Source organism: Dendrobates tinctorius, unplaced genomic scaffold (genome assembly GCF_039654945.1).
Source record: "Dendrobates tinctorius isolate UK_male_01 unplaced genomic scaffold, ASM3965494v1 ptg000039l, whole genome shotgun sequence".
NCBI classification, from domain to species: Eukaryota; Metazoa; Chordata; class Amphibia; order Anura; family Dendrobatidae; genus Dendrobates; species Dendrobates tinctorius.
Window position 1 is genome coordinate 40442313 of NW_027361707.1, and position 21506 is coordinate 40463818.

A 21506-nucleotide genomic window follows, 5' to 3' on the forward strand; every position below is an offset into this window, starting at 1 on the left:
GAATGCGGATCCCCACCATTTCCAAGAACCAGCCAATCCTGCATATCTCCACTCTATTTACGGAGCCCTGGAGATAGCTGAGCACTAAGTTTGGCTAGTCTTCACACTCCCATTAAAAATGAATAGAACGGAGGTGCGCATGATTGACCACCGTTCCATTCCCATGGGTCTCTGATTCTCAGGAATAGTGGGGATCCCAGCGATTGTGCCTCAGTAATCGAGAAATTATCCCTTATCTTAAAGGGAATCTGTCACCACTTTGCGATGCAAATTGTGTGTTCCCTCACACATCGCAATACTTCTGGGCCATAGAACGTAATGGCGTATGCCAGCGCCTGCGCAATACTGATTTTATGTTTTGCCCACTGTTGGGCAAAGCATACTGCACAAGTGTGAAAGGCCAATTGATTGCGCACGCGCGGTATCAGTACTCGAACGCAGGAATCACAAGAAAGAAATGAGTAAAGCAAGACAGGAGGGGGGGAGACGGACAAAAAGCATCGCCCATCGGGCTGGACCGAGCAGATTTACATACACCGCAGGAGGAATATAAACGGTATTTATTGATCAGAGGTAGGGAGTCAGGCGGTATCAAAAGTACTGCTATAATGCATAGGTGACACTGAACTGAATGATATGTTTACATGATATGCGAAAAAAAGTGGTGACAGATTCCCTGTAATGATAGGAGATAACTTCCAAACAAAAAAGCAAAAATGTATATCTGCGCTAATGGAAATAGACAGGTTATTAACCAATTAACCTTATATATTATTATTATTATTATTATTATTATTATTATTATTATTATTATAATAGCGCAGACAGAGGGAGAGCTAATGAATGAGCAGTGGTGACGGTGTTCTACCGTTGTAGCAAGGCGTAGCGTGACGTCACATTTCCAGTAGGGTTCACAGAACAGGCCAAACTTCCTAACAACACGTTTCGGAAACGTTGGTTCCCTTTCCTCAGGGATACCCAGCAACAAGTGGATATTCTGCATTATTTGCTGCTTGTCAAGTAGGCAGTTTTTTAGCACCATGGTGGACATATTATCATTAATGTGACGACTTTTCCTTCAAAACATCAAGTCACATGTAGGCCCCATAAGGACCAGCATTGTTTCTACTGTTAGTGTTGTTTTTACTGCACCTGGTTTGCTCTTCATTCAGCTCCAAAGCTTCTTGTTGTGATATGGTAACCTCCTTGCTAAGAAGTTCTACCGAACCCCTTAAGACTGCATTTTCCTGTTCCAGTCTGGACATCTCCTTTTCAAACTTTTCCAACTTCGTACTTAATTTTTTGAACTGGTTGTGGGAATTTTCTACCTACAGATGACAAAAGTAAATAAAAAAAGTTAAAAACTTTGTGGATATACCTAATTTCTTCACACCATAGTATAATATAGAGAGATCACCTTAAATTACTTGCAAGCTATGGACATATCTTTAATAGAAAAAAAAATGAAATAAATGTAAACAAAGTTAAAAAGCAAGAAAATAACAATAAAATTACATGCTCACCTTCTGAACCCCACCCATCGCCACGCCGGTCACTCCTTGTTGTCAGTTAGGTGTGATGAAATAGTGTGTTGAGTGTTAAGTTTAATGACATCATGAGAAATTTGATAAACAGTGAAGTTATGTGGGCAACTAATCATTAGTAGGGATGGACAGATCCGTGAATGTTCAGGTCTGGCCGAACTTTATAAAAATGTTTGGTTCTCGTACCAGAATGGTACCCGAACTTGATCCCAAACCCAAACCCTATGCAATTGAATGGGGGGACTGTACATTCGACGGTTCACACGCTGTCTTCCGTGTGACCTTACTGACGTCATCTGTGATGGCCGGTGAAAAGGTTACCAACCAGTCAAGCGATGGCTGATGGCTGCCACTGTCCAATGAATGTGCCTTTTCTGGTTGGCTGCAGACTGGTATTTTTAGTCTGGGGAGGACCAAATATCCATGGACCTTCCCACTCTGACAATACCAACCCCCCACTGTCTGCTTTAGCTAGGCTGGTTATCAAAAAATAGGGGGACTCCCAAGACATTTTTTTAAATTATTTAAATATTTTTTTTTAAATGGCATGGGAGCCTCTCTATTTTTGACAGCTAAGATAAAGCAGAGAGCTGAGGGCTGCAGCCTTTCAACAAGCTTTGGTCGGGCTTCCGAACCTGAACAGTAACACAGACTTTAGGGAGAATTCTGTGTTCGGGGTCCTTGCACAGACACTAGGTGCCCATAAAGGACCCCGAACTTTACTGTTCGGGTTCACCCATCACTAATCATTAGTCATGTGACAGAACTTGCTCCTACTCTTTTAGTCATGAGTGGTATTAATTTTTTGTTTTTTATTTAAATAGTTTTTTTCTTTTGTCCACTGTTATTTTTTGCTTGGAGTAAACATTTTTTTTTTCATTCTATAAATATAATAAATTAAATTAAGGTACATTAAGTTACCCAGTTAGATACAATTATAAAATCAAATTAAAAATATCAGGATTGAAAATATGATGGCAAGGCTAGGTTTATATTACCATTTATTTTTCTATCTTACAAGTTACAGAGTAACAAATCTATTTCATTAAATGCAAACTCATATAGACATTTGTTTATATTCCTTTATATCAATCCACTCCTAATATTATTGAACCTGTAACGTTTTACCCCCTCTTCACAGACACTTAAAGGGTTGCTCCACGAATAAAGGTATATTTTAAGCAACAGATCTTGGAATAATAATAATTTCCACTATTGAATGTGTTAAATAAAATGTTCCTGTGCTGAGAATATCTTATAAATGTACCCTGCTGTGTACTGTGTAATGGCTGTGTCTGACTGTGCAGGAACCTGGTCTGATCATACCACAGCTCCTGGGCAGGGGAGGAAGCAAAAGAGAGGATACAGACAGGACAGCATGGGATCACAGCTCCTTGCAGATGTTGTCCTAGGTGGGATATATAGCGTTCAACAGGGTGGAGGAGCTACAGCATCCATATTTAAAAATGAGGGCAAAACAGACGACTCTTCCAGGGAATACTTGTTCCTGATTAATGGAAACGTGGACAATCACACAAGCAAAATCCCTGATTGTCGGGTGAGTGAATCATCTAAACCAGCTTAAAAATCAGTTAACGATCTGAAATCAGCAGTTTAGAAGCACCAGAAATGTTTCCGTGTGATGGTGAAATATGTTAGCATATTGGGGCCCCAAGTTCTGCCCAGGAACCCACTCGGTCTAATCCCAGCCCTAAACACTAACCAAGCTCAAATGACTTACATACAAACCTCATAATCGCCGCCTAGTGGTCATCTCTGGTAAATTCTGCATTGTTTTAATTGTACTATACTGAGAATATCAAAGTACAGATTTTTTTTTTTTTAATTTATCCAAAATTAAGATTACGGTTACTATTCCATCAATATTATTATATTATTACATGTTTTTTTATTTTTATTTTTTATTATATTTGAGATATCTAGTTGGAAAATAAATTCATTTTCTTCCCAAAAATGACAATGTAAAAAAAAACTTCAAAACCCATTTAAATACATCTAAATTTTTCACACTGTTGAATATTAACTTTAATTCATTTGCACCCATCGCCATACTGATGGTTTCCTTGGCCACTTCATATTGTCTCGCAGGTGTGATGAAATAATTTTATGACATATATTATTTTTTTGTTATTTATTTATTTTACCCACTTATATAGCGCCATTAATTCCACAGCGCTTTACAGACATTATCATAATTGCCCTATGACAATATTGTTACGTCTTATGGCATATATTCCTTTTTTTATCAATCTAGTCAGGATAATATTTACTTTCATGGTCCATAAATCAGTTTTGATTAATTGTACAGAAGTATAAAAAAAAAAAACAACAGTATGAACGGAGGTGAATTTAATTACCGGTAAATAGAAAGCTCACAAGCGCCACCTGGTGGTTGTCGCTGGTGTTTGATCGTAGAATAACTGACTATTTCTGCATTGCTTTAAATTTAGTACAAATACTGAAAATATCCATAACCACATTTTTCAGTTTATCCAAAATTTTGGGCATTTTGATAAATTTGTATGTAAAAAAAAATAATGAAAGACAAAGAAACATATGACATTTCTCAGAATTGTATTTGCTATTAGTTACCGTTAGTTCCTCTAATTGAAAACAGTTCTCCTTCTGAGCACGGAATGTTCCAGGGATCTGTGTAAATATCACTGCAAGTCTCTGCATATTAAATCTGATTGGCAATTATAATTTAATGTCACAATGTTCACAGTGCGGCGCAGTGAGCCCGGAGACAGCAGGAACTCGTAACCTTTTCAATTACCCCAGTTACAGATGTCAATTAATTCTTCGACTATCTGCAATGTATTATATGCAGCAAACTTATTCTGAGTTGTGCGGTACAAGTCATTTTTTAGGCTAGCTACATTGTTATACATGTCTAAACTTTAACATTAACTATAATAGGTGTCTAAAAATATCCATATAATGTAAGGTTCTAAGCGATAACTGTCATGGGGCGGGGGGGGGGACAGGAGACGTGGAACCTGCAATGCACCAAGCAGCAGAGTAAGGCTCCAGATCAGCATTCAGCTGCAGCTCCACTGCACACAGCTAGCTCCTGATAAGCTGAACCACCACTGCACTAGGTAGGTCCAGTCTTCACCACGGTTGGTAACAAAAGGAAGAGTATCACCAACAGTTAGCTGGTGCACCTGGTGAGCTTACATAGGAAGGTGGGAGTGGTTTCCACCTGCATAGATAATTAATCACAATGCTGTAACACCAGCAGCTACCGGGGGAGGGAAAACCCACCAGCAGACTGACTAAAGTTGTAGTAACACCAGCGGCCACCAGGGGGCAAAAACTGACATTAACCCCCCGATGGCCTGAAAGGAAGAAAGGTTATATATGAGGATCCAGATCTGACATCGATTCAAAAATGGATTGTGACAATAACAAGGCTTTGCCTATGTTCACACTGTAATTTTGAGTTGTTCGCAGTTCTATCACTGCTTAGGTCCAGATCAGCACAGCATTCTACCAGTGAAATGTTCCCCGTGCCACTGTTTGCAACACAAACCCAAAGCATGATTGAGCCACCCCATTGCTTAATGGTTGGCGAAATGTTCTTTTCCTGAAATTCTGTGCACTTTTTCTCCGTACATACCTTTGATCATTGTGGACAAACAGTTCTATTTTAACCTCATTGGTCCACAGGACTTGTTTCCAAAATATGTCAGGCTTGTTTAGATGTTCTTTTGCATACTTCTGACGCTGGATTTTATGGTGAGGACGTAGGAGAGGTTTCCTTCTGATGACTCTCCCATGAAGGCTATATTTGTAAAGGTGTCTCTGAACAGTAGAACAATGCACCACAACTCCAGAATCTGATATATCTTTCTGAAGGTCTTTTGCAGTCAAGCGGGGGTTCTGATTTGCCTCTCTAGCAATCCTACGAGCAGCTGTCTTTGAAACATTGCTCTACTTCCAGACCTTATCATGCCTCCACTGTTCATGTTAACTGCCTTTTCTTAATTACATTTCAAACTGAGGAAAGGGCAACCTGAAAATACTTTGCTATCTTCTTATAGCCTTCTCCTGCTTTGAGGGCCTCCACCATTTTCAGAGTGCTGGGAAGCTGCTTAGAAGAACCCATGGCTGCTGTTTTTGGCAAAAGGTTAGAGGAGCTAGCCTTAGATGTATATCTATCTATGAAAAGGAAAATTAGAGCAGCACAATAAAAAGACAATAGAGTCTGGATGCAAAGCTCCCACAGGCAAACACCAAACCTTGAAATGCAGGAATCCAAAAAACAGGAACAGCACACTGTCTTTAGAGTGAATTAGAGCTGTCTTATTTAGCCCATGGGTGCGACGGTTCGATTCAAAAAGCAAACCTAAAAACGGCGTGCTGTTCCTGTGTGGTTTTTTTTTTTTTTTTTTGATATCTATCCATCGCAGCAATGGGAAGTATATGCACACAAAACAAGGATCGCCAAAAATAAACAATTTTTTTTTATTAGAGATTAGGGGCAGCACGGTGGCTCAGTGGTTAGCGCTGCAGCCTTGCAGCGCTGGAGTCCTGGGTTCGAATCCCACCAAGGACAACATCTGCAAGGAGTTTGTATGTTCTCCCCGTGTTTGTGTGGGTTTCCTCCGGGTACCCCGGTTTCCTCCCACATTCCAAAGACATACTGATAGGGAATCTAGATTGTGAACCCCATCGGGGACAGTGATGATAATGTGTGCAAACTGTAAAGCGCTGTGGAATATGTTAGCGCTATATAAAAATAAAGATTATTATTATTATTAGAGGAGGCTGGGTATTTATAAAGCTGGGAAATTTGCATCACCTAGCCTTTCCTAATGGTGATAGTGAACAAGCCATAACCCTAACAGGCTAATTAAGGTCTGAAACCTTGGTCAAAGTTGTGTGAGCACACAAATCTCCAAGGGTGCCCAAACTTTTGCATCAGCCCATTTTCCTTTTTGCAATTTATAAAATGTCAATTTGCGAGATTTTTTTTTTGCCTAAAATACAAAGGAAACGTGTCATCTTTAACTGAGCCCAATCTTTACATGCCACTGTAGTAAGGAACTGGAGGTTACATTACTGCATGTGATAGACCAAAATGTTAACAGTAAATAAAATAAGAAGTTTTTTCTTTTTTAATAGGCGTTACAATGATTTAATACCCTGCGTGCCTGGAAAACCTCTTTTTATTTTTAGTGCACAGGTGGTGCCTCTGGCCACCCAACCAGTTTTGCAAGGATCAGGAACCGGCATGATTTATTTGTGCTCTTGACTACACAATTCCCAATATCAAGTGGTCAGGGTACCACCGTGCTTGGAAAAACAGTAAAGATGAAGCAGTGCAATATCTGTTTTGTAACCCATTAATTCTTAGAAATCAGTGAAATCAAAGGTTCAGACTACAATATCATAAAGTGATGGTGCAATGCCTAAAAAAGTATTCACACCTCGTGAACTTTTCCACAGTTTTTCCCATTACACCCACAAATGAGTTTTTTTGGATTATCTAGCAACACAAAGTAGCAAATATTTGTGAAGTGTAAAGGAAATGAATGATACATGGCTTTTTGAATATTTTAAAAAAATAAATCTTAATATGGTGACGCACATTTGTATTCAGCCGATCAATACTTTGTAAGACCATCTTTTATTGCAATTCCAGGCAGCAAGTCTTTTGTGGTATGTCACTACCAGATTTCAACATTTAGGGGCTGAAATTGTTTCCCATTCTTATTTGAAGTCTGAACAGCAATTTTCAAATCTTGCCACAATTTCTCAATGGGATTTAGGTCTGGACTGTGACAGGGCCATCCAACTACATGAATATGCTCTGATCTAAACCACTCCATTATAGCTCCATTATAGCTCTGGCAGTATGTTTAGGGTTGTTGTCCTGCTGGAAGGTGAATCTATGCCCCAGTCTCAAGTGCTCCGAAGCCTCTATCAGGTTTTCCTCCAGGATTTAACTGTAATTAGCTCCATACATCTTCCCATCAACTCTTACCGGCTTCCCTTTCCCTGCTGGAAAAAAGCTTTCCCACAACATGATGCTTCCACCACCGTGTCTAATGGCGGGTATGGTGTTTTCAGGGTGACGTGCAGTGTTGGTTTTCTGCCACATACAGCATTTTACATTTAGCCCAAAAAGTTCTACTTTGGTCTTATCTGAACAGAGCACCTCCTTCCACATGCTAGCTGTGTTCTCTATATGGCTTTTTGCAATCTGCAAACAGGACTTCTTATGGCTTCATTTTAAAAATGCTACCTTTTGCTACTTTTCCATGAAGGCCAGATTTGTGGAGTATACAACTAATAATTGTGGTGTGAACAGATTCTCCCACCTGAGCTCTGGATCTCTACTGCTCCTCCAAAGTGACCATGGGCCTTTTGGCTGCTGATCTAATTAGTGCTCTCCTTGCTTGGGATGTCACTTTAGGTGGATGACCATGTCTTGGTAGGTTTGCAGTTGTGCTATACTCCTTTCATTTTTGGATGATGGATTAAACTGTTCTCCATGAAATGTTCAGAGCTTGGGCTATTTTTCTTATAACCTAACTCTACTTTACTCTTCTCCACAACTTTATCCCTGACCTGTCTGGTGTGTTCCTTGGTTTTCATGATGCTGTTTGACCTGTAATGTTCTCTGAGGCCTTCACAGGTCAGCTGTAATTGTACTGAGAATAGATTACACATAGGTGGATTACTTATTATGTGACTTCTGCAGACAATTGGCCACTCAAGATTTTATTTAGGTGTACCAGACTCCAGGAGGCTGAATACAAGTACACATCACAATTTTCAGATTTATATTTTTAAAATAATTAGAAAACCATGTATCGTTTCTTTTAGACTTCATAAATACTTGATAATTTGTGTTGGTATATCACATTAATTCAGAATAAAATCCTTTTAAATTTGTAGGTGTAACATGAAAAAATGTGGAAAAGCTCACGGGGTATGACTACTTTTCCAAGGCGCTGTATAACCTAGAAATTTGCTATCACTTTTTAAGTTTCATATACCCATTGAAGAGACTTTCAAGGCAAAAGGTGCTTGTTACCTGGGGGTTGGATTTTGTAAAAATAGCAAAATAAATCATATTCACATGCTGTCATCCTCCTTGATTCAGCATAAGTCACTCTGTGGTCTGTGCTGGCAATGGATCCAATGACTTCTAGGTTCAGTTAACCACAGGACTGATGTGACTTGTGATAGTCTACAGCTGTCATTTTACTTGAACTGCACATCGTAAGATTTTTTTTGAGACACGGAGTTCAAGTCATCTAACTGCTGCAACCTATTACCAGCTGCAATGGTCTTGTGACTGGTTGAATGGTGCAGTCATCGTTTACGGAGCTAAAGCAGATACCAGGTACAGTGGGGAAAATAAGTATTTGATACAATGATGAATTTGCAAATTTTAACCACCTACAAAAAATGGAGAGGTCTGTAATTTTTATCGTAGGTACACTTCAACTGTGAAAAACAGGATCTTAAAAAAAATCCAGAAAATCACATTGTATGATTTTTAGATAATTAATTTGAATTTTATTGCATGAAATAAATATTTGATCCAATAGAACTTAATATTTGGTTCAGAAATTTTTCTTTGCAATTACAGAGGTCAGACATTTCCTGTAGCTCTTGACCAAGTTTGCACACACTGCAGCAGGGATTTTGGCCCAATTCTCCATACAGATCTTCTCCAGATCTTTCATGTTTCGGGACTGTCGGTGGGCAACATTTATTTTTAGTTTCCTCCAAAGATTTTCCATTGGGTTCAGATCTGGAGACTGGCTAGGCCACTCCAGGACCTTGAAATGCTTCTTACGAAGCCACTCCTTAGTCATTTTCATCCTGGAAGACCCAGCCACGACCCATCTTCAATGGTCTAACTTAGAGAAGGAGGCTGCTGGCCAAAATCTCACGACACATGACCCATCCATCCTTTCTTCAATACGGTGCAGTCGTCCTGCCCCATTTGCACAAAGGCACCCCCAAACTATGATGTTTCCCTCATTATACTTCATGGTTGGGACGGTGTTCTTAGGTTGTACTCATCCTTCTTCTTCCTCCAAACACGGCAAGTGGAGTTGATACCAAAAAGTTCTATTTTGGTCTCATCTGACCACATGACCTTCTCACATGCCTCCTCTGGATCATCCAGATGGTCATTGGTGAACTTCAAACGGACGACCTGGACATGTGATGGAGTGATCATGGGGTCCTTACACGCCCTGCAGGATTTTATTCAATGAAGGCGTAATGTGTTTCTAATGGTAATGTTTGAGATTGTGGTCCCAGCTCTCTTCAGGTCATTGACCAGGTCCTCCCTTGTGTTTCTGTGATTATTCCTGACCTTTATCAGAATAATCCTTACCCTACAAGGTGAGATCTTGCATTGAGCCCCAAACTGAGGAAGGTTGACAGTAATTTTGTGTTTCCCCCATTTTATAATAATTGTGCCAACAGTGGTTGCCTTCTCATCAAGCTTTTGTCACCAAGCTTGTTGTCCTGTAGCCCATCTCAGCCTTGTGCAGATCTACAATTTTGTCCCTGGTGTCCTTAGACAGCTCTTTGGTCTTGGCCATGATGGAGAGGTTGGAGTGTGATTAATTGAGTGTGTAGACAGGTGTCTTTTATATGGGTGACGAGTTCAAACAGGTACAATTAATACATGTAATGAGTGCAAAGTATGAAGACTTCTTAAAGAAAAACTAACAGGCTTGTGAGATCCAGAATTACCGCTGGTTGGTAGATGATCAAATACTTATTTCATGCAATAAAATGCAATTTAATTATTTAAAAATCATACAATGTGATTTTCTGGGGTTTTTTTTATTCTTAGATTCTGTCTCTCACAGTTGAAGGGTACCTACAGTAAAAATTACAGACCTCTCCATTCTTTGTAGGTAGGAACAAAGAATTGCCTGGACAACCCTGTTAAAGCGGTATTCTCACGTTCTTATTTTACTTTAATTAGTTGGACAGTGTGAAAATAAAATACAGTTTGCAACTCTCATGCTTTTTCTATCTGCTATCATTCTCCTGGAATAACTGCTTTTATCTTTTATAGTGTACAGTTGGTTTCCATGGAGCTCGGCCTACAGATCCTGGCTGAGAGTGCACAGTAGTTACATTCCAGGAGAGGAGTACCTCTTAACATACCAGTCACCTATCTCCAGCCCTTTGATTTCTATGCACAGTTATCTGCCAATCCCCCCACATGCACACACATTCCTTCTCTTTTTCTGAACAGATGAAGTTAAGAATCACCAGCCCCACAGATTTCACAGCAGATCTGCTAATCTCAGCTCTCTGGTCTTGCTTGACCGGAGATGTGTGCTTGTTCAAATGCCTTGTTTTCTCTATGTATAAATACGGTGATAGCAGTGTACACTCCAGAATGAACCGCTGATATGTGAATGTGTTATAGTAGAACTTGTGCTGAGCTTTTTAGTTCTACTAGTACTACAGCTCTGCTATTCACCAGAACTGTTCCTCAAGGAGGAGAGTCCTCCCTGCCAGAAACCAGGCAGTAAGGAAACTACATAGCTCTGAGCTTCTCAAGGGACAATTTGAGAAAATCCCTATAAGTCAAACTGGATGGCATTTATAATGTTGCTTTTTTCCAACTTAAGAGAATTAAATCCCCAGAGGATAAAAAGTTGACTAATAATTCTTCCAGCTAAGAATTGCTTGAAGTACAGCGAGAGTAAAATTATTGATAATAACACACCACCTAAACATTGTAGTTCTATTATACCATGGTCAGAGCAATAACAATACAAGAAACTACCTGTTGTCCAGATGGATTTTCTAAAAACTCCTGTGTTTCTGAAGATGTAGCTAAGTAGGAATGACAGTCACATTCACATCTGAAAAGGACAGAAGTCATAAACCTGTGTTAATTATCAAAATCCACATGACATGTTATTACCACTAAAGAGAAGATCTCTCATCTTTACTAATATTTTAATTACCCGTTTACATAATTGCTCTTAATCTTCTTCATCATTTCTCATAAGTCCGCATTGTGCTGTTATCATATTATTCCTTATACTCGTAAATGTATAGATTAACTGACAACTGGGTGTTACCATGTTGCTTTTCAAAGTGGTGTGTCCCTACAAGTCAACACTGACTTGACAGTATATATGGACCAGCCCCAACTAATAAAGCCCGGTTGTAAATTTACTCATACATTTCTAGAAGGCATAGCAGAAATTGAAGAAAAAAATGACAGAATTGGTATATTACCGGGATTTGGATTTACTAAAACCAACATTTCAGAATGCTGTAGATAAGCCCTTGATGCCGGTGGCCGCATCTCATAGCCCAAAAAATAGGTGACAGATTCCCTTTAAGTCCGGGTCATGTGCTCTCCTGTGCCTGAGTATTATGTTGCTGTCTTGCTCCTGAGCTCCTGCCCATCTGCTAGTGGACTCCCTGCTGCTGCGGCTACTGCTCGTTACTCGGTGCTCTACCTCTCTACGTTCTGCTACCTACAGCCCTTCTGTGCTCAGCTACTGTCTGGGACTGCTGGTGTGGAGCGAATCACCCTTGGAACTTCTGTGGCCAGTAAGGAATCCTGACTTTGCCATCTCCTTTAGGTCTGTGTCTGTTTGGGCTGCGTTGCTGGACTTGTGCAGGACTTTCAGCCCTAAAGGTACATATAGCGACCTTCTCCTGTTTCTGCCACTCCTGTATTATGCTGGACTTCTACGTTTGAGTACCGTGTGCATTTTCCCCTTATATTTGCTGGACTTCTCCACTCTAGTGCTGTGTGTGTGCTGATTCATTACATCATGAGACTGCCTCATTAATGCGGTGTATTTGCTCACATATCTGCTGCTGGACTCCTATGTACAGTCATGGCCAAAAGTTTTGAGAATGACACAAATATTAATTTTTACAAAGTCTACTGCTTCATTTTTTCTAATGGCAATTTGCATATACTCCAGAATGTTATAAAGAGTGATCAGCTTAACAGCAATTACTTGCAAAGTCAATATTTGCCTAGAAAATGAACTTTATCCCCCAAAACACATTTCAACATCATTGCAGCCCTGCCTTAAAAGGACCAGCTAACATCGTTTCAGTGATTGCTCCATTAACACAGGTGTGGGTGTTGATGAGGACAGGGCTGGAGATCAATCTGTCATGATTAAGTAAGAATGACACCACTGGACACTTTAAAAGGAGGCTGGTGCTTGGCATCATTGCTTCTCTTCTGTTAACCATGGTTATCTCTAAAGAAACACGTGCAGTCATCATTGCACTGCACAAAAATGGCCTAAAAGGGAAGAGTATCGCAGCTAGAAAGATTGCACCTCAGTCAACAATCTATCGCATCATCAAGAACTTCAAGAAGAGAGGTTCCCTTGTCGCCAAAAAGGCTCCAGGGCGCCCAAGAAAGACCAGCAAGCGCCAGGACCATCTCTTAAAAGTGTTTCAGCTGCGGGATCGGGCTACCAGCAGTGCAGACCTTGCTCAGGAATGGCAGCAGGCAGGTGTGAGTGCATCTGCATGCGCTGTGAGGCGGAGACTCTTGGAGCAAGGCCTGGTCTCAAGGAGGGCAGCAAAGAAGCCACTTCTCTCCAGGAAAAACATCATGGACAGACTGATATTCTGCAAGAGGTACAGGGAGTGGACTGCTGAGGACTGGGGTAAAGTCATTTTCTCTGATGAATCCCCTTTTCGATTGTTTGGGACATCTGGAAAACGGCTTATTCGGAGAAGACCAGGTGAGCGCTACCACCAGTCTTGTCTCATGCCAACTGTCAAGCATCCTGAAACCATTCATGTGTGGGGTTGCTTCTCAGCCAAGGGAATGGGCTCTCTCTCAGTCTTGCCTAAAAACATAGCCATGAATAAAGAATGGTACCAGAATGTCCTCCAAGAGCAACTTCTTCCAACCGTCCAAGAGCAGTTTGGCGATCAACAATGCCTTTTTCAACATGATGGAGCACCTTGCCATAAAGCAAAGGTGATAACTAAATGGCTCAGGAAACAAAACAGAGATTTTGGGACCATGGCCTGGAAACTCCACAGATCTTAATCCCATTGAGAACTTGTGGTCAATCATCAAGAGAAGGGTGGATAAACAAAAACCTTCAAATTCAGACAAAATAAAAGCATTGATTTTGCAAGAATGGACTGCTATCAGTCAGGATTTGATCCAGAAGTTGATTGAGAGCATGCCAGGGAGAATTGCTGAGGTCCTGAAGAAGAAGGGTCAACACTGCAAATATTGACTTGCTGCATTAACTCATTCTAACTGTCAATATAACCTTTTGCTACTCATAATATGATTGCAATTATATTTCTGTATGTGATTAAAAACATCTGACAAACACACATAAAAACCAGAGGGCAGCAAATCATGTGAAAATATAATATTTGTGTCATTCTCAAAACTTTTGGCCATGACTGTAGTGCCTCATGCGCACTTGCGTATTAGCACTGTTGGACAGGTTCTTATTAGCGGTCTTACCCTGCTTTTCAGTCACTTAGGACATTTCCATATTGTGCTGAGTTTTCATTATAAGTGCAGAAAGTGTACTGACAGTTTTGCTTTACTTATATCATTCCACATCGTGCTGTGTTTTCTTTACAACTGCAGGAAGTGCTCAGCCTGTTTCGCTTTACCTGCATCATTTCATATTGCGCTGTGTTTCTGTTACAGTTGCAGGAAGTGCTCTGTTTAGTTTTGTCACTCTTGTGAAATATACTTATTTACATCAACTTTGGTCTCAGTCTCAAATTGTCCCTCGCAATCAGATTCCGTAGTACCCATATAATTATTACACAGTCATTCTGTGTGACTGTAGACTTATGAATCCCCCCAGTGCATGCCTTATACATATTCTCGTCGAGTTTGTCAGGCATCGCTCCATACATTTTTATTGAGCGAGGCCATGCCCCGACTAGGAATGTGGCCATCCAGTGTGCGTGTGCTGGGGGGATTCATAAGTCTGCAGTCATGCAGAGTGTATTCATATCGATTTGCAGAGGGCAGACATATCGATTTGGAGCGGACAACCCCTTTAAGTTGAAATATAATTTTTTGAGGCTTCAAATAGAAAACCCTTATGGAGTATCAAGGGTGGAGTTAAATGTCATATGAACATAGACTAATTGGACTTCTCTTTTTCTGCCATTGCTCTTTCTCTAATTGCTCAAAACCTGTGCGCTCATTGAGAAAAACTTGACCGATATGAGTCATGAAAGTAGTTAGAGCTTCTTAGTCATTGATAATATTACACAGAGAGGGAGGGTGAAGAGCAAGAGTTAGGCTGCCTGCACACTTAGAAGTGCCTAAATACTGTGGAATGAGTGATTTTCTGGTGAGTATTAAAGAAGATGTCCACTACTTGGACAACTTCTTCTCATTCTCCACGCTTTCACCTAATAAAAAAGCCTATACTCACCTCCCGTGTTGGCACTCTTCCCGTTGTGTTAGCACTCGCTCTCCCCGGGACTCTCATGCTGTTGTTGTGACATGTGATCCCGGCGCTAAATCAGCACTGGCATCACTATCCCCACCTCCTGATGAATAGAACATGAAGAGGAAGTGAGAGAGAAGCTGCAGCCCGGACTTCCTCTTAATGTTCGATTTGTCCGAAGGCGGGGACAGTGATGCGTAGATTGGGCGCTGAGGTCACATGTCAGAACAACCACACGAGAGCCCCGGGAAGAGCAAGTGCTGACACCACTGGAACGGCGCCAGCATGGGAGATGAGTATAGGTTTTTTTATTTTATTGGGGTCAAAGATTTGGATCAAGAAGGGATTGTCAAAGTAGTGAACAGCCCCTTAAAACTATCTAACTATTTGTGTAAGGGTTGTTTCCATCCATGTTTACATTCAGCTGGCACTGGAGCTGCAAATAACTGATAGGTGGGATGCCGGGTGTCGGACCAGATATTGATGCCCTAGCTAAAGGATACGTCACCCATATGGTACAGATTGTATCAGGCTTGATGGTGGTCATACAAATGAAAAGTAATCTCATTATACATTTCATGAGAGATTTGCTCAGGCAAGTAGCTGGAATAAGACAAACACATTATGCGTTCTACCTCTGCTTTTCCATAATTCTTGATTCAGAGGATAAGCTCTCCTTGTCTTTACTTCCACCATTGGAGGATTCGCATTGCTGAAGAATCGCTTTATTCTGCTGGAAACATACACCGAAAACATTAAATACGTGCCGATCAATGCATGATATAAATCCATAATCTCACCACAGGTGCAGCTATAGGAAGTGCGGACCCCAGTGACTACCGGGGGGGTAAAAGCCCATCTGCCACATATGAAGATATCTGTATTTTTAAAGACGCTTGGTGCGAAGGAGCCCTATCACAGATTTGGTTCTGATACTCAGGAGATTGACTTTAATCTCTGAATATTAATTACGCAACCCATGTTTATAGTCGTTTGTGAAAGTGTAGATGGGCACAGAATATTTCAATTATTATCTTTTTTATTATTTATATCAGAAATAGTAACAAGAAAATCAGCACTCACCCGATCCTTTTTTCAAGATGTGGTTTTAATCCATAAAATTGGTTACATTGATATTAGCGGAGGTGCAGGGTACGGACGCGTAGAAGCAACAGCAAGGCGTGAAACGGCCTTAGTCCGGCAGGTCTCACTGTTTATGAAAAACTCCCCTGACACCTGCACCTATGCTAATATCAATGTAACCAATTTTATGGATTAAAACCACATCTTGAAAGAAGGATCGGGTGAGTGCTGATTTTCTTGTTACTTTTTCTGATGTAATACATGTTCTTTATGTATGCACCACCTAGAAGAGATCCAACGAGGTTATTTCTGAGGATTTGAGTTGAAATAACACAGAAAAAAGTGACGGTGCCTGCAATAACCCTTCTTTTTTTAAATAAGTAATTTATTATTATTTAGACAGAAAATTTAGAAGAAAAATGTTCCACCCCAATATTTTTTTAATTTTAAAATGTATGTGCAGGTTACCTGTCATATGCGTTTAGATATATGACCCAAGAGCTTAGCATTAATGTGATCGTCCGCTTTATTTAACAAATGTGTGGCTACACTATATTATCGCACCTGCCAGATAGATTCATCACTCCTTAGACAATGTTTCGACTGCTGCAGAGTCCAGTGGTGGCAGCTTTACATCACTCCATCCAACGCTCTGCATTGTGCTTGGGGATGTATGGGTGACGGGGGAAGATTTAGGAGGAAAGAAATGTCATGATTGGACTTGCTACCCCGGTGCCTCCTATTACAGGACCGCGCAAGTATCAGTGAGCTCTTTACCACAAGTCATTCTGTCACATGTTAGTAAAGGCAGACAGCATGGTGATGGGCTGGATGTTACACACAGGGCGCTAGGGATCGGGTGTAATACACTGGGGGCAATGGGAATGCATGACTAATGACAATGATCAAGACTTGTGCCCCAATACTACTAACTACTTAGCTGCTTGAGTATATCAAGTTTGAGAAGCCAGTCTTGGAGTAAGAAGCATCAAATTCATTAAGACATGTGTTCCTCTTCATGAATTTGGCCGGTATGCGTAATAGACAGAAATGTACTCCTATCAGAACGCTTCTGTCGTGATGTAAGCCACTTTTGTGGCTCAAATGATGGGAATTTTGTCAGCTGAGCTCGGCCATGCACATACTTTTTGAAACATTGTCAAAGCTGGTAGTGACTAGTCCAAAAATTATGGTGAAAATTGTTTGATGACTTGGGGGTCTGTGGCTCTTGAAAGGTGTTAATGAACAAATATTAAGTGTTAAAAGTCCAACATAGGCTAGTCTTTAAGGTGTTAAATTAGATATTACGATATTAATGTGCTATTAGTGGGGGCTAACCCTGGGTCTACCACTGGTCAATAGAATAAAGGAGCCTGGCACATTAGCTCAGCCCCATTCACACCTGAGCTGCAATTTTGTACTTGTGTAAAAAATAAAGTGTCACGCGGCGGCTGCCGCGCACTCCTCCCATTGCTCCTTCCCAACCGCAGCTTACCCGCTCGCCGGTGGCCTCCTCGCCGCGGCGTCGGCTACCTCGGGCTTCTCCGCGGTCCCTCCCGGCTCCTCTCCTCCGTCCGGCGATCGCGTCCGTCCGGTCTTCTGGAACGCGCCGGGTGCGCGCTCCCGCCCCTCCTCCTCGGCGGGAGCGCGCACACACTATGCCCGGGCACACGCACGCCTCCTGTCCCCCCTGAGGACGCGCGCCTTCCTCTCCTGCACTGAGAGGTCACGACCCGGAAGGCGTCTGCTACTTCTCCTATATCAGGCCGCCTCTTCCTGCTGGCGGTGCCTGATTATCACTGCGCTTCGTTAGTGATTCTGGCCCGTTATCCGTGTACGCCCCTGCGTCCTGTTCGCCTGTAGCTCATCTGCCTTTTCCATTGTCCTCTCTCCTAGGATCGGGAGGTCCGTGGTCGGGTCCCGTCCAGTTCTGTTCCCGCACCAGTGTCCTTCTGTTCGTGCCTGCTGTTCCCACCTGTCCTGTGTCTCCAAGCCGTGCCCGCCTGTCCTGTGTCTCCTAGCTGTGCCCGCCTGTCCAGTGTCTCCAAGCCGTGCCCGCCAGTCCTGTGTCTCCAAGTCGTATCTACCTGTCTGCCTGTCTATACATCCCCTGGGTACCAGCTGCCGTGGTAATAGTTACCCGCGGGCTTGCCCCAAACACTCCCTGTATAGGGGGTGGTCCACCTGGTCAGCTCGCCCCCGGGAGGTTCGTTGCCACGGTCTAGCGGGTCCACCCCAGGAGTACCTCACAGAAAGGAGCATCAGAGGAGCACTAGGATCTCTCCATTCGGCTGAACAGCAGCGACCCTATCGGTCAGAACTCCACCAATGAAACATTGTCGGCTTGTATAGGTCATCACTATTAAACTTTACACCCTATAAACAAAGGGTGACGCTTTCTGCAGTAGCTGTAATGGTGGTTTTATTAGTCATCACCCAATTACATGAACGACCCCTGACTTACCTTACATATGGAGTCCTGAAGTTTAACATAAATTGCATCTCTTTCTTCTACCAAAAGTTTTCTCTCATATTCATTCTTCTTTTTCAGTTCGTCTATGTGCATATCATGAACCTGTAATGATGTAAAGCACGCAAAGTCGACATTGGGACCTCAATGCAGTTAGATAGAAGGCTAAATTAAATTTAGAGACAAAATCACAAAAAATGAGAAAATTACATTTTAATATTAGCATACTGCTGGTGTTAGCCCCAGTACACACTTAGCTTATTTTCTACAGTTTTCTTGTTGCACGTACACTGGGGAAGACCTAAAATAAGTCTATTTGCAAGTAGGTTACACAGGTGCTTCTCACCAAATTAGAATATCATCAAAAAGTTAATTTATTTCAGTTCTTCAATACAAAAAGTGAAACTCATATTATATAGAGTCATTACAGAGTGATCTATTTCACGTGTTTATTTCTGTTAATGTTGATGATTATGGCTCACAGTCAATGAAGACACCTGCAAAGGCTTCCTAAGCATTTAAAAAGGTCCCTTAGTCTGTTTCAGTAGCTCCACAATCATGGGGAAGACTGGTGACGTGACAGATGTCCAGAAAGCAGTCATTGACACAATCTACAAGGAGGGTAATCCACAAAAGGTAATTGAAAAAGAAACTGACTGTTCACAGAGTGCTGCATCCAAGCATATTAATGATAAGTTGAGTGGAAGGAAAACGTGTGGTAGAAAAAGGTGCACAAGCAATCGGGATAATCGCTGCCTTGAAAGGATTGTTAAAAAAAGGCCATTCAAAAATTTGGGGGAGATTCACATGGAGTGGACTGCTGCTAGAGTCATTGCTTCAAGAGCCACCACACACAGACGTATCCAGGACATGGGCTACAAGTGTCGCATTCCTTGTATCAAGCCCCTCATGACCAATAGACAACGCCAGAAGCGTCTTACCTGGGCCAAAAAAGAACTGGAAAGTTGCTCAGTGGCCCAAGGTGTTGTTTTCAAATGAAAGTAAATTTTGCATTTCATTTGGAAATCAAGGTCCCAGAGTCTGGAGGAAGAGTGGATAGGCCACAATCCAAGCTGCTTGAGGTCTAGTGTGAAGTTTCCACAATCAGTGATGGTTTGGGGAGCCATGTCATCTGCTGGTGTAGCGCCACTGTGTTTTATCAAAACCAATGTCAGTTCAGCCATCTACCAGGAAATATTAGAGCATTTCATGCTTCCCTCTGCTGACAAGCTTTTTGGAGATGGAAATGTCATTCTCCAGCAGGACTTGGCACCTGTCCACACTGCCAAAAGTACCAATACCTGGTTTACAAACAACAGTATCACTGTGCTTAATTGGCCAGCAAACTCCCCTGACCTTAACCCCATAGAGAATCTATAGGGTATTGTCAAGAGGAAGATGAGAGACACCAGACCAAACAATGCTGACGAGCTGAAGGCTGCTATCAAAGCAACCTGGGCTTCCATAAACCCTCAGCAGTGCCAAAGGCTGATCGCCTCCATGCCACTTCGCATTGATGCAGTAATTGATGCAAAAGGAGGCCAGACCAAGTATTGAGTGCATTTACTGAACATACATTTCAGTAGGCCAACATTTTGGATTTTAAAATCATTTTTCAAGCTGGTGTTATAAAGTATTCTAATTTACTGAGATAATGACTTTTGGGTTTTCATTGGCTGTAAACCATAATCATCAACATTAACAGAAAATAAACACGTGAAATAAATCACTATGTTTGTAATGACTCTATATAATATACGAGTTTCACTTTTTGTATTGAAAAACTGAAATAAATTAACTTTTTGATGATATTCTAATTTTGTGAGAAGCACCTGTATGTACGGAGATAGTAGTCAAAACGAAAAGTTTCCAGGTGGATGCTGGACCACTTGATTCAAAAGACCCATTATTAAAGGAAGGTGGCTTCAAAATAAGAATCAAAATACATACATTTTTAAATGCTATGAAAGATTAATTTTAACTCCTGAATTAACGTTTTGCCTCAAAGAGCTGGTCCTGCAAGACATAGCTACACCCCATCCTGGCTCCTCACTATATCCTCCCATTTTGGCGTAGCTGCTTCAAACTGTTGGAATAAAAAACAAAACTCACAAAATGTTTGCATGACTGGGCATTACGCAAAAATTTTGTGACTTTTCAAAATCATTTTATGCTACTATTCTGGTGTAAAGGCATATTCTATATAATAGAGGACACCATAACAAGTACCGTATATAATAAAAATATTTCAGAAGTAACCATAGTTTTTATTTTTATTTAAAAAATGAATAATACACATAAAAATAAGACACTTTGCAATATATCTTATCAGAGAAATTTATGGTACTTTGCTACCCTTTGCATTGATCTTTCACTCTCAACTCATGGGTACAATCTGTTTGCAGTGAAGACAGATTTTCCCATTACCGAGATAAGCGATGACAGTTGGTGTTTTTAGAATCCTACGGAGCAGATGCCAACACATTCTACTGCAAGTTCCATAGAATCTTATGAGCATCAACTGTCATCTCCTATCCCAGTAACGGGAAAATTTGCATTCACTGAAGACAGTTTATACCCGTGAACTGAGAATTAAATGTCAGTCCAGGAGGAAAAAAATGGATTTCTCTAAAAGGATATATCACAACTATTTTATTTTTACGTGCACTGCTGATTTATGAAAAAAATGAAAGCAATGATTACTCTTGAGACCCTTTTTTAAATGAATCCAATAATTATGTGTTATGATTTAACCCAAACCATGGGGCACCCACTTTAAAGAGAACCTGTCACCGAGTAAAAATTTTAGCTCATCTAATTCCTGCTGCTCCATTTTTTCAGTTCCCTAGATGTGGCACTTTTCAATAAGTGTGTCCTGTATACATTTTTTTTTCTTCTTAGTCACATGCGCTTGGTTCACATCTTCCTCTGTCACCAAGAAGCAATGAGAAA

At 41.1% G+C, this 21506-nt stretch overlaps 1 protein-coding gene across 3 annotated transcripts in view; it reads right to left on the bottom strand.

Moving 5' to 3' along the window:
- Nucleotides 1-21506, bottom strand: part of FAM184B (family with sequence similarity 184 member B) — a 130525-nt gene that overhangs the window by 21498 nt on the left and 87521 nt on the right. For 2 of the 3 annotated variants that reach the window (XM_073574654.1, XM_073574652.1), the window contains exons 6-9: nt 18549-18659; nt 15637-15734; nt 11353-11431; nt 1153-1328 (exon numbers count right to left, since the gene is read on the bottom strand). In XM_073574654.1, the coding sequence (XP_073430755.1) occupies nt 1153-1328; nt 11353-11431; nt 15637-15734; nt 18549-18659 (464 nt within the window). The remainder of the gene's footprint in view (nt 1-1152; nt 1329-11352; nt 11432-15636; nt 15735-18548; nt 18660-21506) is intronic. The other variant, XM_073574653.1, reaches the window with a different exon arrangement.